General features: G+C 38.2%; 1 protein-coding gene across 1 annotated transcript; it reads right to left on the bottom strand.

The window, feature by feature from the left end:
* Positions 1-4,857: 4,857 nt before the first annotated feature.
* On the bottom strand, positions 4,858-15,826 carry LOC149017039 (filament-like plant protein 4). Its single transcript, XM_089151338.1, is given in 7 exon segments — positions 4,858-6,045; positions 7,246-7,288; positions 7,760-8,796; positions 8,798-10,203; positions 10,433-10,652; positions 13,942-14,076; positions 15,486-15,826. Coding segments are annotated over 6 exon segments (3,297 nt in total). The 5' UTR covers positions 14,062-14,076; positions 15,486-15,826; the 3' UTR covers positions 4,858-5,574.
* Between the last annotated feature and the right edge of the window lie 1,605 nt (positions 15,827-17,431).

Raw genomic sequence — 17,431 nt, 5'->3', positions numbered from 1 at the left:
GAAATTCAAAAGATCATCTGATGAGACTTTGTGATGAACAACTTTAATTAGCAGCGGAAGTGACTGTTCTTCAGTGGAGAGGTTTCTGATCAAGGAAGTCTTGATCCTCTGATTCGTGGATGGTGTGATCCGATTGAATCAAAATTAGTTGATTGAATTAGCTAAGCTCCTTATTCCGTTAAATACTTACATGTAAATGGGTCTTGAAAACCCATTTGGCAATTTCAATATGTGTAGGTCTTATTGCCGTAATGTACCTGCTGATACGGAAAATCCGAAATTTTTTTAAATCTGCAATGTTGCAGAACATCTAGATGCAACATGCAACATGAGCCTAGGATGTCTGCTTGGCATGGACGATAAGAAAATTTTTCAATTTTCTCAGTTTGTTTTAGTTACAACATCCATGAGTGTGAAAATTCTTCCTTCGTCAAGCTCTGATCATGGGTTCATCACATTAACTGAGGGTGCACTTCAGAAGAAGAAAAAAAATGGGGTTCACAAACCCTGTACAGTATAGTACCCTTTGAATGGCTACCAGATTCTTCAGGCATTGAAAGACCACCTTTACCGTGATTGAAGGAAATGAATACATACAGAGCAGAGAGTGGATCAAATGCAGAGATTTTCTTGACTTACAGCTTACAGGTTGGACCATGCAACCACCATGGTCACTTCCAGGGAAGGTCCACCCATTTGGATGGTCCAGAGTGTACGACCAAGTGGACTTCCATGATCTAGACCTGATTAGCAATGATTCCAAGCTATGAATATGATCATGGTCATCGTTAGTTAGCATCTAAAATATGTAGGATCAATCCATTCAAAGTTGTCATTAGTGATGGATCTGTGGAGAAGTCTTTCTGATCAAGTTTGTATAAGTTGAATAGTCTCACTCTGTTGAATTGATATGGGCACAAAACTTCTCTCCCATCCGTGGCCATGGGTTTTAGATTGTCGGTGCATGCAAGATCTAGATCCACCACCACCATTTGATATATCAGCATCTAAATCAATAAAAGCCAAAGTTTTATTTGGAAGTGTTATTTGCCCAAGAATATGGCTCTTGTTCCTGTTTGATTAACACTCCATTCTTGATTAATTTATGGGTGCAAATTAATCAATTAAGAAACTTTCTTCCCTCCTTTATCTATGAAAATTTGTGTCAGATACTTTATTTATACACTCTGTTCTCAGTTCTGCAGGATCAGCAGAGAGACAAAAGCTACTTGTGTCTTTGGAGTCTATTCAAAACCTGCCTTCCTCTTTAACTTCCGACCACAAAGTCATCTGCCACACACAGTTCACAGTTCTGTAGAAATAACTGCTTTCTCAACTTCCCCAGTCCCCACTTCCCCATAGATAACATCTTCCCTCTGCGAAAACCCAAAAGAGATGGACAACACCTGAAACACACAAATGCAGAAGTGAAGGAGAAGAAAAGGGGCCGGAAAAACATAAAAATAACAATATCTTCACATGATTGCTCCATTAATCTCTCAAAATTCTATAGTTTTGAATGGGTTCTTTGTTGTCTGGTGCAACAAGTACAGAAAGGAAGAACATTGGCATAAAAAAATACACCCAAAGGAGATAATAAGATCCAATTTACTAGGGATATCAAATGCCCATATTCTTTTCATCCTTAACTTCACTTCTCATTCCTTCTTCTCTTACTTGATTTATTAAAATAATTGTTGCTTTTCTTCTTGTTGCATCAATTTCATATTATAGAATCTTTGCCATGAATCCATTGATGTGAAGTAGTCATGTGATCAGCCTATAATGGTCTAAACTATGACCCCAACTGATGAACCAACAACCCGTGAATTGGTCATTCCATGTTTCCTTGTACTTTTGGTTGCCTCTGAAGGTCACAGCTTTTAAAAGATATAAAAAAAAAATAAAAAAAAATCAACCTCTCATATCTTCAATAAAGCTATTTTGATCATAATTTTCTAATACCAGCCAACATAAATGAATCAATAAAATCATGCATTTATCAGATTAATTTCTTCGATCATTATCAAATTTTAGTTGTAACCACCACCTTTAATAATCGAAAGAGACTCCGAATTTGAGAACAAAATCTTCTAAATAAGAACACGGGACCGCGTGAGCGGAGAGGAGACAGAAATTCACATGTACAAAGTGTAAAAAACTGAAAAATCTTTATCTCTGAAAAGCATCATAAACAAGAGCTAGATGATAATCTAAACATAATAATGGATCAACTTTACTAATAAAATAGAAGAGGAAATAGTACCTCACAAACTCAAACTTTGATTCATATGGTTTGTTTTGTCTCCTTAGACATAGAGGACCCACAAATATTCTTGCCCAGTAAATTTTAATTTAGTTCTTTTTTTATTTTTAGAGTTTAAATTTCTTTTCTTTCCCTCAATATAGGCCACCAATTTTAGATTATTACTTTTTTATGATAAAGATTATCCTCTATTGTTAGAGAGCAAAAATTTGTTTTTACACCTTCAAATAGTACTGAAAATAAATGAGTGGTTGGAATACATAAAGAGAGGAATATAATTTCCCTTTCACTTTTAGGTAGTGGAAGGCCATATGCAAATGGCAACAGAGAAAGTAGGTGGCATTTCAAATCTTGATAATAATTCTTTGCAAGTGTTTTTAACAGTGAAACTGAACTCAATTGATTTGCAACCCAGAAAGAAAAAAAGAGTGATAGTAATGGATGACTATACATGATTGTAATAATTCATTGTAAATCAAATTGGCCCATGCACAACTCTCTGAATTGTCTTTGTTATCTTTAACCAAATGGCTACTAATGCAAAGGCACTGCAAAAGTATTGTGGCTCAGAAATGGACATGAATTCTACTTATAAGATAATTAAACCTAAATGTATTAGAAATGAATGACATGGTTGAGACATGTTATCTATCTTTTTTTTTTTTTTGGGTAAAGAAGACATGTTATCTATCACTCTCTTGAGAACTGTAGGAGTCCCCATCCTCTACCCCCAGTACTCCCATACTTCAAAATGAAGCTCTCACAGTCCATTTGACATAGGTGGGCCTGGGTGATCTTTGTCAGGTGGGCTATGAGAGGAGATTTTGGGGATAGAGGGCACTGGGGGTAAAGGATTTGAATGAGAATTGTAGACGTCACGGTGATCGATAATGCAAATCAGCCTCCAAGATGAAATTACTTTTAGCCTATATGTATCTAATTTTTATACTTGAATTGTGTTCATCAATCAATCAGAACAAGAGAATGGGACAATCTTTTCAAACCATAATGACCAGAGACAAATACCAAAAAGGAATGTGAGAGAGACTTCTGTATATCCCTGCTTATCTATAAAGGAAAAATATCCATGAAAATACATGTGTAAGGATGTATATGCTACTAATTAATGTTACATTATATGCCAACACCTTTTTTTTTCTTGAGGGTTAAGGGAGTTGTTTCAGAGAAATATGGGTGCATGGATGCTATCATAGGTGCTAGGGTATCTCTCCGATATAATAAATACCTTGCCCTAACTCTTCAATAAACAATTTGAAACTGAAATTTTCTCATCACTTTGCTTCACTATAAACAACATCAAATAAACCATGCATGGATTTAGAAAATGGTGGAAAGCCACAATCAAAAACCTTTTAAAACGGAAAAGGAAAAGAAACATTTTGAAACTTCATTTAATTTGAAATAAGTGCATATCTCTCTCTCTCTCTGTTCTGTCTCACCTTATTATATATGTAATGTAGTTTATCTTGATGTGGTCCTTTTTCATTTTCCCATACATAAAAAGAGACTTTTCCGTCTGTATTCATCTCCAATGCATCATCAGCCTGAACGAAAGCCAATTTTAGATTCCCAACAAGATGAACAAGAAAAGCTTGTCATATTTGGCTGCTATACATGGAGGACACGGATATATACTATTGAGCATTATCTGTTCCTGATATTTCTGCAGGGAAGATATTAATCATCTCCAGTACAATCTTTGACCTCTGGGTCTCTCTCAATCTCTCATTTCTCTGGAATTTAGAATAGAGTCATTAAGACTGTTCGTTTTTTTCTTCACATATGGCTCAAAGTAATTAATGGTAGAACACATGCAAGGTTGGGGGTGAGAGAGAAAGGAGAGCCAACAGTGTTGGAAGGTGAGCTGTAGTGTAGGGCAGCCATGTTTTTTCCTTTTCGGACTGAAACTCATGCATTGTTCCCATTCTCATCGATCTTTCAAATCCATGAATAAACTCTATAATCATGATTTAACCCAGAAAAAGCTTCAAAACTGATGCGATGCAACATGTTTAATGTTCATCCATCAAAATTGGACACCATTAAACACATAACTAATACCCTAATAAAGAGAGACCCTGCATGCTGTGTTTCACAGTTTCTGAGTTTTTGAGTAATAAATAGAACAATAAACATGATGGTGATGGGTCGAGGAAGGTGAGTCAATTACGACCCTGGTGGTGATTGTAATCTGTACGTACGTACCACACCGACCATGTATATATATAATGCATAATGGAGTTGGAAATTGGAATGCAATTAACTTGTTGGACGTCATTTTCCTCATAACCTCCACATGAATGGCCAACCATCTTAACTAATTAACTCTCCACCTTCTGTTCATTACCTTTTTACTGAACTGAATGAGGAAAGCTAGGGGGAACTGTAGCTGCTAGGTCACGCTATGGAAGTTAGTGAAGTCTAGCGATGAATCCATTGGAATCCAAACTTTTATGCATGCCTGCTGTTTAATGTTTTGCATAAAAGAAGATAAGGCTAGTCATCAAATGCTGAAGTTTATCTAAAAAGAGAGTTGTTGATGCACTAAAGTTCTCCAAATTGACCTGATTTTTTTTTTTTTTGGGGGGTAAGAAAATTGACCTGATTGACCGCCGGCTCTGCTGGAAGTAGATGGTCATCCATGGAGTTTCCACCATTTCATGCCCACAGAAACCACACTTGATGGGAGCACAAGATGAGCCACCACAGAAAGCACCATGACTCTGAGAGGCAGTAATAGGTATGCCACGAGAAGAACCTCCAAAACCAGCAACCAGAGATGACCTTTCTACTGCAATATTGAGACCTGCGAGAAAATCATACACACGGAATGCACACCTGAACTGATGGGCTGGATGGGCCGAGAACCAATTCTGTTTAATATTACACCACTAAAATAAGATCCATGACATGGAATTATTATCTCCAAAACCCAACCTCAAGAGTTTTTAGACTTCTATCAGATGCATTTATAACTTCCACTGGAAGCACTTTATACATGAGATTAGTGACTGTACATTGACCACATCTAACCTGTATAGAAGGTTGATGATCATATCCTCTGTAAAATCTTCAACACCAAGCCACCAAATGACTAACCCACTTACCATTTCCTTTTCCAATTTTCCCTTACAAAAGCATGGAATGGCTACTTGAATAATCCCAGACACCATTTGATCCCTCAACCATAAAGCTCCCACCTTCACGTTTACCTAAAAGGCTAAAAACCTGTTCATTTGGTTATTGGATGATTGGATCACTGCTGGTATTTACTTTAAGGTCAAACACTAATACCCATTCCTAGTTTTAGACGAAAAGAACCGGCTAAAACCACGTGAATGTTTCTCATGAGTTGGGGCCGACGAAGATGTAGAAGAGCCCGATCTAGTAGACCTGTGTCTAGGACGCCTTGAACCAACCGGGGATCTCGATAGCATGTTTGCTTCAGCATCGGATAGACTACTGAGAGAATTGAATGCATCTGAGGGTGACTCACCACCCATTCTCCTAACAATTGAAGAAGCAGCGCTATCCATTTCTGACTGATCAAAGTGTTTTGATCCATTGACACTTTCTGGGTTCAAATCATTAGGAATTGGCACATTTACCATTAAACTTTCACTCATTTGGTGCATCTCACTGTACTGGGGTCCCTTGAGCTCTGTTGGAGGCTGCAGAGCTTTTAACTGCCTACCGAGAAGGAAAATGGTTTCCTGACACTCTGAGAGCTTCTCTGTAGCAGCTGCTACCTCTCTCTCCTGTACAACAACAGTTTAACAAATTTGCAAGAGTTCCAGTCAGCCTTGCCGCAAATAAATATTAAGACAGTAAAAATGTAAAAAGGGTCCTAGAAAGAGAAGATTGATTTGTTTTTAATCTCCCGTCTAACCAGTGGCCCTATCCATAAATCGCATCCCAAAATAAAAGAATTACAAATACTGGATGTGGTTTACAGGAGATAACATATCTGCTATAACCAACCTGTAAAATAAGCAAGAAACTCAGCAATCTCAATGCTTTTCTCTTGTTCCACTGATTGAAGCATGTCTTTTTCACTCGATTCTTTGATCTTGGATGTCTAGCTTCAAGTAGGATTAAAAAGTAGGGATTCCTAGGCAATTCAAACATTCCCCTTGAAATGGGGTGGAATGCCCTGGAAGTTGCATGTTTCAGCTTTTTTTGAGATTCTAGGGACCAAGACGCATATCCCGTAACCACTACTCTAGTTAGGAAGTAACTTATTCGGCCACTATGATATCCACTTCTGAAAGTTACCACTCCTCTCTATTTGGTTCTATGTATATATAACCTCTTAAAGATACTGGTCCATAATGCTGCTCAAATCATGAATCTTGACCAATTTGGTAAATCTTGAAGTTCCATGGAAACAGCAACCTTCTGGACCTGTGATCCCACAACTCTGCCTAAAATTTTTAAAGCTCCAAGTACAACCACAGAAGAGTCCGGATCCTCTACCCACATGGAGAGGAATTAATTCCAATCCACATGGGTGGATGTTTGACAAATGTCTTTTTTTAAAATCACGATCCTGTTTATCAGGAAACTAACAAAAATGGATTATAACCCCATTAACAAAAATGGATGCTTGATTACACTGATTAATGAGGTTACAATTCATTTTTATTAATTTGCCGCAAAACAGGATCATGTTTTTTTTTTAAAAAAGAAACTTGTCAAGCATCCACCCATGTGAATTGAAATTAATTCCCCTCCATGTGGGTGGAGGATCCAGACTCACCACAGGATCATAAAAACTCTAGCTGAAAAGCAGAAAATGTAACAGAATTCACAAAGGTCATAAATTTGTAGCAATTCATGACCAAGTTTCTGTAGATATTAAAAGCAACTATATCTGTATTGAGAACGGTCATGAATTTCTGCTATGTAATGCAATGACTTCCAAACTTTTGGTGTGTAGGTTAAGATATGCTTAATACCTGTTTGGTCTTAGTGTAAGCATCAACTGAACAGCTTTCACTCCTAATAAGAAACAAAAAGGAAAAAAAGGGTAAAAGACAGTGAGATCACAGATAAAACTTGCAAGTCAATAAGCGCCAAAGCAATGCAATGGGATTAATGAATAAAATATGAGCCAGCAGTCTGACATGATCAATTTTAAAATACTACTACTTCTTAGCTCTTCAAAGAGTTTAGAAATCTCCTAAAATGTGCTAATGCTAATGCTATATTTCCAGCTGGCCAACCTTTTCTGCCTTAATGCAGATGTAACAGATAAATCTTTATCTCAACCAGAAAAAAGGAAATTAAGGACTGAGCTGAATGCAACCTCAGCCTGGATTTTGTGAATCCCCATCAAATTAACAATGTCAACTTAACAAGTTAATCATATTAAGAACTAGATTCAACTAAGCCAACCCAAGAGACTAGAAGACGAGTCATGTTGAGCATAAGTGACTAAAATCATGAGTACAAGAGCAGTTCAATGCTGACCTTTTCATTTGCACTTGAAGTTCATTGCATTTCTGCATAGCATTTTGATGATTCAGCTTTTCTTCCTGAAGCTCATCATCCAAAGCCTCAGCTTTTGTGCGCAGAAGATTGACTTTGGCTTCTAACTCTTGTGCATGAGTTTCAAGTATCTTATAGGATTCCGCCATACATTTCAATTGAGTATCTGCTAAGCTGTTTGATTTTTGAGAAGAAGCCAATTGTGCTTTAAGCTCTGCCTGAAGTTGCTCTGTTTCCTGTAACTGAGACCTTGAGTTTTCAAGCTCTATGGTATTCCTAGCCAAATCCATTTCCAAGTTATGTTTGTCTGATTTCAGTTGTTCCAGTTCCTCCGGTGAGCAGTTGCAAGACCTAGAATTCAATGGAAAGCCTGAAACAGGACTTCCTTCCTGAAGAACTTCAGGATCAGAAGTACAGTGAGAAATGAGGGCACAATCACTGGAATATCTCTCTCTCACTGGGTCATCCAGGAAAACCTTATTTTCTGGTAAGACAACTTTATCTATGCAATCATTCATGCAGGTTTCTCCTTCATTCCCCTTAAACCCCTGGACACTGAAGCTGAGTTCACCAGCTTTGCTCATAACACAAGAAAGGTTGAGTACAAAGTCAACCAAACTTGTTTTCCTGCAGAGGATTTTGCTGACTGAGGCAGAGAACTCTTCTATCTGTTCACATAATCCATGTCCATCAGGAGATCCGTCCTGCACTGATGTAGCTTCCTTCCCCAGTGACACTATAAAATCATGAATCTGAGAAATAGCCGCAGACAATTCCTGGTCTATGTTATGCACATTATTTTTGCAACCATTATTGTCATGGGCCAAAGAAACCCCACCTTCCATGGCTTCTCCCATATCTTCTTGAGGAGATGCCTGTTGATCAGAACTAGAATCTGCAGTGTGAGCTTCTCTGATGGAGTTCTGAGGCAGAGAATCGTGTAAATCCAGCATATGTTTAATGTCATCTAAAATATTCTCCACATTAACATCCCCTCCTTGAGATTCAATCACCATTGAAAATTCTTGATCTAATCTTAGACAATATAACTTTTTCTATGTCGGAATTGAGTTCCATTGTTGAGTGCTCCATGTTAGAGGAGACCTGATTCACAGGTGTGTCCATGCCAGTCTGCTGTTTTGAACAGAGATCTGCACCTTTTGCACTATCAGCCAAAGCACTATGCTCCACATTGTTAGTAACCTGATCGGTCAAACCATCTGGGGTGGAGATGGCACCATTTGGTTCAGCTGGTAAACATGCCAATCTCTCCATCTCCAGGAAGTCATCCATAAGTTCCAAGTGATTTGAATTATCAGCCTTCATAGTCTTCTCGACATCCTTTTCCCTCTTGAATTGAGAGAGCTCCGAAATCAAAGGCGTAGCCCAGGACTCTGCACAACTTCCATCCTCGTCAATCCCATCTTCAGAAATGGAAGTCAGGCTCGGAGGATTGCTTGCATTTTGGCTTGAGGTACCTTCAGTAGGCATGTCAGCTATCAACTTTAGAGAACCTTTTTGTTGAGTAAGTGCCTGCATCTGTGCTTCTAGGCTTCTAAGCCTAGTAGCTGTTTTAGCATACACGTTTTTCGAAGTTTGCACTTCACTGTTTCGCTTTGCCAAAGCCTCTTTCAGCATTTTTGTCTCCTCTTCTGCTGCCAACAAACGAGCAGTGAGAAACTCAGTCTCTTTATGGCACTGCTGAACATCGTCAAGAGAAAGTTCAGGGAGTGGAGCCAAATGTGGGATAGGACTCCTAACAGGAGATCTGCGTTGTCGAATTTCTCCATAATCCCGACCTAAGTTTTCCACTTCTTGCTTCATTTGAGCCAAAGCAGCAGGCCCAGGCAACCGTTTCCTAACAAGGCCACGTAACCTCTGGCACTCTGCTTCTAACTTGGCGATCTTCTTAACACCCTCTAAATGCTGTTTGTTGGCCACTTCGGCAGACCTAATACTCATGTTTTTCTCTTCATTCCGGATTTCAAGCTCCTTTGATATTATATGGAGTTCATATTTAAGTGAGTTTATCTCTTTTTCACAAGAATGAATATTGGTCCTTAAAAGTTCAATATCAGCCTCAGCTCGTGATTTTTCTTCACTGATCTTCATTAGCATGTTAGAACGCTCTTGCAAAGACCTTGAAAATGCAGCATTTTCAGCAGAGTATCTGTGGAGTTCTTGTTCTAAATCATCTATTTTGGCCTCAAAATCAAGCTTAATCTTGTCCCATTGCTTGGTTTTGGAAAGAACAACCTCATGCAACTTCAATTCATGTTCTTCCTTCAAATTCCGTATCTGCCTCATGCACTCTTTGAGAGCACCATCCAGATGGGATGCCCGATCTTCAGCAGTAAGCCTCTGAAGTGTGACAGATTCAAGTTGATGTTTCAAAGCTGAAGCTTCTGCTTCTGCCTTTTCCCAGCCTGCAATAAACGGTTTGTCTTAGCAGTCAGTTTTGACAAAGAGATATAACAGGTAATTCATCCCCAAAAAAAGGAGATATAACAGGTAAAACGAAGAAAAGATAAAGAAGTTATTAATTCATGGATATACAAGAAGATATGATATACTGTTGCACCCAAATTGATAATAATATTAAGTTATTCATATAGCAAACAAAGACGGCAGTCTGGACGAAAGGAAAACTCATACCTGAAACTGCTTCTTCAGCAACTTTTGCATGCTGCTTGACCAGATTATCCTTAGTGGTCATCTCAGACTGTGCTGAGATAAGCTTTTCCTTTAATGTCATGACTTCATCCTCTGATACCTTGACATTATCCTCCAATACCTTAACTTTTTCCTCCAATCCATTGAATTGGGCATATGACTCCACAGATATTTGAACATACTTTACTTTCTTTGATTTTTCCTGGCCATTAATTAAGTATATCACAGAAAAGGCAAAGCGAAAGCATAAACTGGTCAGCCAACTAGATAGTGACCATTAATTTCATCATTTCTGAAAAGGTGAAGTGGGTATTGAAATGCAAATACAAAAAGGAGGGGGATAAATGTGCAGACATACAAAGAAAGGAGGGTAAATTTAAATATGGGAAGATATAATCTTTACTGTACAATATACATTATCAATGTCGTTTCCAACTGTTGGATTTGGGTGATGATGTGGGTGGGGATGGGTGGGCGCATGCATGCAACAGAGAAGGTAAAGTGAACACATAGGCTGCTCAGCTAACTGGAAAGGGACTTTTAATTTCATTATTTCTGAAAAGGTAAAGCAGATAATGAAATGCACATACCAAAAAGGAGGGGGATAAATGCGTGCACATACAAAGCTCTGGTATCATTGGATTCATCATGCACAAAGTCATGCATATTTAAACAAAACTAAAAAGGAAAAAAAATGAAAATCAGATACAAAGAATAACCCAAGACAAGACTTGGCCGAGACCGTGGAAGCAGAACCCTTCACTGCTGCTTGTACCAATATCTGTGAAGGCAGATGGACGGAGAGTTCCAGATAACATGTTCTTATTCTTCTCTTCTTCTACTTTTTCTTTCTTCAAAGTAGTGAAGCAGATGGTAGTGGTTGGTCACCGCTGCAATATTCTCTTTGTTGGCGGCAACAGCTTCTGGTGCCACTGCTACTTCTTCTTACTCCCCCTACCCCCTCCTCCCTTTTTCTTCTTATGCAGCTGCTGCTAGCCTGCTATTGCTATAGTGATAGCAGTGCTAGCAGTAGTGCTACGGTTGCCGCTTCCTTCTGATTAAAGAGGGAGCTGAGTCACACTGGTCTCACTCTTTCGTTCATTTATTTATTTATTTATAAATTATTCCATGCACACACAGCTGGAGCAACAAGGTGACAGTTTACTTTTATCAAGATTCCATTCAGGTAATTTACCTTGAAAACTATGACCATAAATAGCGAAGACGGAAGTCACATTTATCAATCTCTTTTATTTATTTGTTTTGTTTATTTATAAATAATTCCATGCAACCTCAGGCAGGAAGGCAATAGTTCATCTTTCCGCAGATTTCCTGCTCAGGTGCCTAGGTGATGCCTACAACTATGACCCTCATAGAAAAGACAGAGAAAAAGGTCCACTAACATAGTATCAATTGAAACATGTCCGCAGCCCTTGTGGAAATAAACAAGTTTGACAAGAGACATTTGAACTAACAGATTGAGAGATATATTAATGATTTTCTAAGAAAGAAAGTGCCATGCCTTTCTCATTGGCTTGAGTGACACAAATGATTCTTGGGAGAAAAAAACAGAGAGGTGCCATGTTTTTCTCATTGGATGTCTTACCATTCCTCTCTGGTTCAGTCCAAGTCTATTGATTGGCATTATCAAGCTAGCCAATATTTAAGGCAAACCAAGTAGGAAAACTTTGAGAGGGGGTATGTGAGTGTGGTGTGTTTCTTTTCTTCTTCTTTTTTGCTGGGTTGTTGGGGGAATGAAGAGGTGAGAAATGGAATGGGAAACCTATGAGTAAAGACACGCAAAGCCTAGGTCTTGCATCAAGTATAACTTCAAATAGAGCCCACTGGATTTTGATTTCCTGTTTAATTTGTCTCTATCCTTTCTGCTTTTTCATCTCTCATTCCTTTTGCAACCTCATCATTTCCCCCCACTCCCTCCCCCACAAAAAATTCCCTGCTGGATTTGTCAGCTACAGGCTGAGTTTGGTATTTTATTGTAGCATCTAAGCAAATTGACATGGATCTGTGGAAATGGCTTCCCAGTCCATCATGTTGGAACACGTGGACAGATGATGCAGCAATTCTGTTTTGGACACAGAATAAATGCTTCGCATTAACCACACATTCAAAATTATTTCATGGACCATTGTCCAAACAGATCACTTCCAGTAATTAGCAAACATACACCAACTACTCAGCCTCACCCAATTAAATGGGGTCAGCTATACAGACCATGCCGTCCAATCAACTCTATTCAAGGTCATACTTGATACAAGGACCAAGCTTCCTCCTTTTACTCAATTTTAAAGGGGTGGGGATGGGTGTTAAGTTGCTTCTTTCTTCACCACTTCTCCTATGGTCATTTTGGGTCTTCCTATGGGTGTTGTAGTTCATTCAATGTGAGTTAGATCAGTCCTCCTACCAGAGCATCCAAAGGCCTTCACTAAACAAGGCCATGCCATCTCAAACAACTTTCTCATAGCTTGTCATGTACCAAAGCAACAATAAAATGATCATTGCCAACAATGCCATTTACAGTTTTGCCACTCATCCATCTCAACATCCTCATCTCTGTTACATTGAGCTTATCTATATGATTCTTCTTAACTTCCCATCATTATGCACCACATATCACCATCAGTCATAACAGTGTCCTATATAAATTAATATGCCAATTACTCTGAACACACCACTCCACTTCAATCATCATATTCTAATTCTATACGAGAAAACATCCTTTATATTATCTTCTTTATTTTTGAGTAAACCAAGAAACCTAAACTACATACTTCATGGAACTTCTCCTTCATCAAGTTTCACCAGCTCATTATCCATCCTAGCTTAACTAAAGATGCACACCATATACACTGTCTTTGTTCTACTTACCTTAAAACATTATAATTCCAAGGACTAAGGTTGATCTCCATAACTTTAACTTGGCATTAATCTCTGCTTTATCTCATCCACCAAAACAATATCATCACCAAAAAGCATACATCAAGGAGCCTAGTCTTGAATGCTCCACTAAAATCATCCATGATAAGTGCAATAGTAATCAGAATACCTCTACCTTGGGGCACACAATTTTTCTTGTATTTACAAAAGCACCATCATAGATACCTTTAACTATGTCCACATCAATTGAGACACCTCTCAATTATAGAATTTTTTTAATTTAACTCTCTAGAGACAGGCTTTTCTAGGTTAATAAAGACCATATAAAATTCCTAAATCATATATCATATGTGCCCCCCTGGACTTAAGATCAACAAAATGAAAGTAGCCCAGCACAATAAATGACCAGCTGATTATGGCAAAAACACAAACATTACAGGTATTGCTAACTACAGGTCATTGGCTACTGTATAAAGGGGCTAAGGAATATAAACGACATTTCACCAGAACATTGTAGCACAGAAAAATGTTTCTCCTCAAATACCAAAATATTTTAATTAAAGGAAATAAGACAGTAAAAAGAATGCTTGACAGACCTGATCCCCCTGTGATCCAGCTGAAACTAAAGAAGCGCCTGAATAATCTACTGCAGAAAGTGTCTTCTCAATTGCTTTTTCAGCTGATTTTTTCTTCCATGGCCAACTACGGCGGTCCATCTTAAACTATCTAGCCTGCAAGCAGATCAGTTGGGTCAAAAAATTACAGCAGCACAAGGAGAAACAGAGTTATGACTAACGATAACCAACCAACAAAAATCTATGCTTGCTGCTGAAATAAGAGGCAATATTCTGTAATACCCCATGAAAACCCTTCATTCAAGAAAGTGCATGAAACATCAGTTACGGAATGCATCTTTATATGCATTCACAGGGAAAATGATGTCACAAAAAAGTAAACCAAAGTCTGATATTATGTTAATCGTCGCCCCTCTGCTCCCAGCCCAACCTCCAAGTGTTTAAAGAAGTTCCAAAACGTCCTGCTAAGAATTTGTGGGCTCGACATGCCTGGATTCAAGGTGTATGTTCATCAAGCAAATAATTAACCGATAACCTCTTTCCCGCTCCAAAAAGTATAATTAAAAATGAATTAGACGAGAAAGTACTAGTATCATAGAAATGGAGCACTAAGACTCCTAAGATCTATCAAGTATTACTTGAGAGATTTACATCAGTATTTCCAGCTCCCTCGCTTCCTCAAAGAGTTCTCAGAAAATAAAAGCAATAAAAAAGGGAGAAAACCAAAATGAACAGGCAATGTCAATGCATTTTGAGAATTTTCTGCACAACCGACGATTGTCTCATCGAAATTCTAGGACACGGACGCAATTCAGATAGACGACTTATGCACAGAGACGTACATGAAATAGATGTTCAAATCCATGACAGAGATCTTCAGAGAATAATCAGTGAGCCAGCTTTATCTCTTAAGGATTTCATTTTGAAATCAGGTCCTTCAACTCAATTCAGCCAGCAAAATACGTAAATAGACAAAAATTGAGTAAGTAATCCTCCCAGGGCCGTATAACAGGGGATAAAAAATATTAAAAAGAGTGAGAGAAAAAACAGAAAATTGTACGTTATTTACTAAGAAAGTCCCCTCTATTATCTTTGACGCAATGATTTATGCTAGGACAGTGGATTTCACTAGAATAAAATTCTCCGAAAAGTATTTCATCAAAAAAAAAATTATCGGAAAAACAAAGACACTGTGGACAACAGTGACAGTGAAAACAGTAAATAAAATAATACATCTAATCCAGTGAGCAGCAAACGATTAAGCTTCGCTCTTCAGTACAGATTCTGTAAGAAGAGAGAAGAAACCACGCCATGACTATTCTCTTTTCCTTGGAAGTCTTGAACCTTTTTCACCATTCACCGGGAAGAAGGTAATCGCAATCCAAACTTAATACAGTTGAAAAAGTATCAAATAGGAGGAACGGTGAATATCAAGATGAAAAAACATCACCAAATATACCATCAAACAACAAAAGATCACGATTTTCCATTAATCAACCACTATTGACGAACCAAAAAAGAATAAAAAGAAAAATGCAGGGAAAAAAATAGAGGAAAGATAATACCTTAAAGCTAAAAGAGAAAAGAAAAGTCACAGAGTGGATCTGAAGAGCAACGGAAGTGGAATTTCAAGCTTGCATTGGAAGAAAACCTCTCGCATACTCAACCATGGATGAAGGAAATCAATTCAGACATTTGTTTCTTTTTGCATTTTCTCCATTTCTTCACCTTTTCTTTCTTCGTGCTCTCTTTCACTTCTCCGTGATCGTCTTCATTATTGATTTTCAAATGGAAGCAAAAGAACAAGATGGAAGAAGCACTGAAGCTAAAAGGAGCAACGGAGCAGAGGAGTGTGGTAGTGAGAGAGAGAGAGAGAGAGATGAAGATGGTGGGCGTCGTTGGTGCGCTAAAAAACTATACGCGTTTGGTTGTCACTTTAAAAGGCAAAGACGTTGGGAAAATTCCAAACTCGTTGCCCACCCGAAATTATGTTTCGATTTGTAGAAAAACAAAAGAAAATTTTCCTGATATTTCTTGTGTACACGTGGTTACTTTATCGTTTAGTCGTATTCGGTACTCTTAATTCTGCTCCACTGTAATTCTGAAAAACCGAAATCTTTCAAAAAAAAACCATTGACAAATACACAAATTCCAAAAGCTGTCCCCACAAAGGCAACTCTCTCTATCTCTGCCAGCTGATGCTCTATACGCCTCAGCTGTACTCCTTTACAGTAATGTGGACTCTTTGTCCGTACTGGGGGTGTCTTACGGTATTAACGTACTCCTGCAAGTACGTGTAGAATAAGGAGATCCCGACACGCACTGTAGACGAGTCAATTTCAAGTTTCAACGTGGACCGTTCATTTAATCATCTTGGAAAGCTTCAGTCTGGTAGAATAATTTTGGTTAATTTTATATTAATTAAGGTTAAAAAGAACATGATTATAACGTATGACCAACCTCACGATAATTAAAAGAGGAGAAGACGAAAAGATTAGCCTAACCTAATTCCTACAAATTAGGGGTTGGTGGATTATTAATTTCTGTTCCGGTGTGAGTAGATTTGAGAGAGAAAATGAAAATCTAATAAGAGACAGAAAGACAGAGAGGGTACCTGTACTGGCGGGTAGTTTTCTAGGAGCGAAATGGAAATTAGGGTTTTGTTTTGTTTGGACATTTGGTTTGCGGATGAAGTACGTAAGAAAAAAAAGGTGTGTTTGGTTCGTGGAGCTGGTGTTCAGATTTCCACACAAAAATCCCAAACAGAAGATAATGTGGGGATGCGAGAACGTTTGGATTCTAGAATCCAAAGCTTGCTTGGTGGTGCCGCCAGTTACTCCCGTGAGCAAAGCTAGTAAGAAGACAACGACGAAAACGAACAACAACGATAGAGATTTATTGGATTCTCTAGAGAAGGCGCATGCGTGCTTTTTTGTTTTTTAATCTTTATACAAATATATATATATATATATATATATATATAAACATATATATAAAAAAATAAAAATTATAGGGGACCCAGGGAAAACGAGGTGAATCGGGAACTGGGTCGTAAGACTCGTAACCCAGCGCGGGTCAAAGCTCAATTGGATTGTTTACTCAGGTCAAATCGAATTAAAAACTTTTTATCTGACGAGTTTTGTGAAATCGACGAGACCAATAAAAAGACCCCCAACAATCAACCAACCAGACCAAATCGTTGGAAAACCGAGTCAGGACTCCGGAGTCGCCGGAGCAATAGTGACTCCATAAGACTCCTTGGTTTCTGGGCCGATTCGGTTTCAGGCCACGCTTACGTGTCCATACCTCTTATGCAGCTGTCCAAGTGGCAGTGAGACATCACCATCTTTCCGCAAGTCCACTTGGCAGAGCTTTATCGGATTTGGTCATTTGCTTTCCTGTTTTCCATAGAACAAGTATTTATGCGTTTTCAAACACGTTTTTGTTCTAAGATATCGGTTATTATGTAAAATTAGTTTTTAATATTTTTATACTAAAATATCGTTCTTTG

Source organism: Hakea prostrata, chromosome 4 (genome assembly GCF_041222555.1).
Source record: "Hakea prostrata isolate BN-2017 chromosome 4, UWA_Hpros_2, whole genome shotgun sequence".
Lineage (NCBI taxonomy): Eukaryota > Viridiplantae > Streptophyta > Magnoliopsida > Proteales > Proteaceae > Hakea > Hakea prostrata.
Note: the sequence above shows the minus strand (reverse complement) of the source record. Positions and strands in the feature narration are given on the sequence as shown.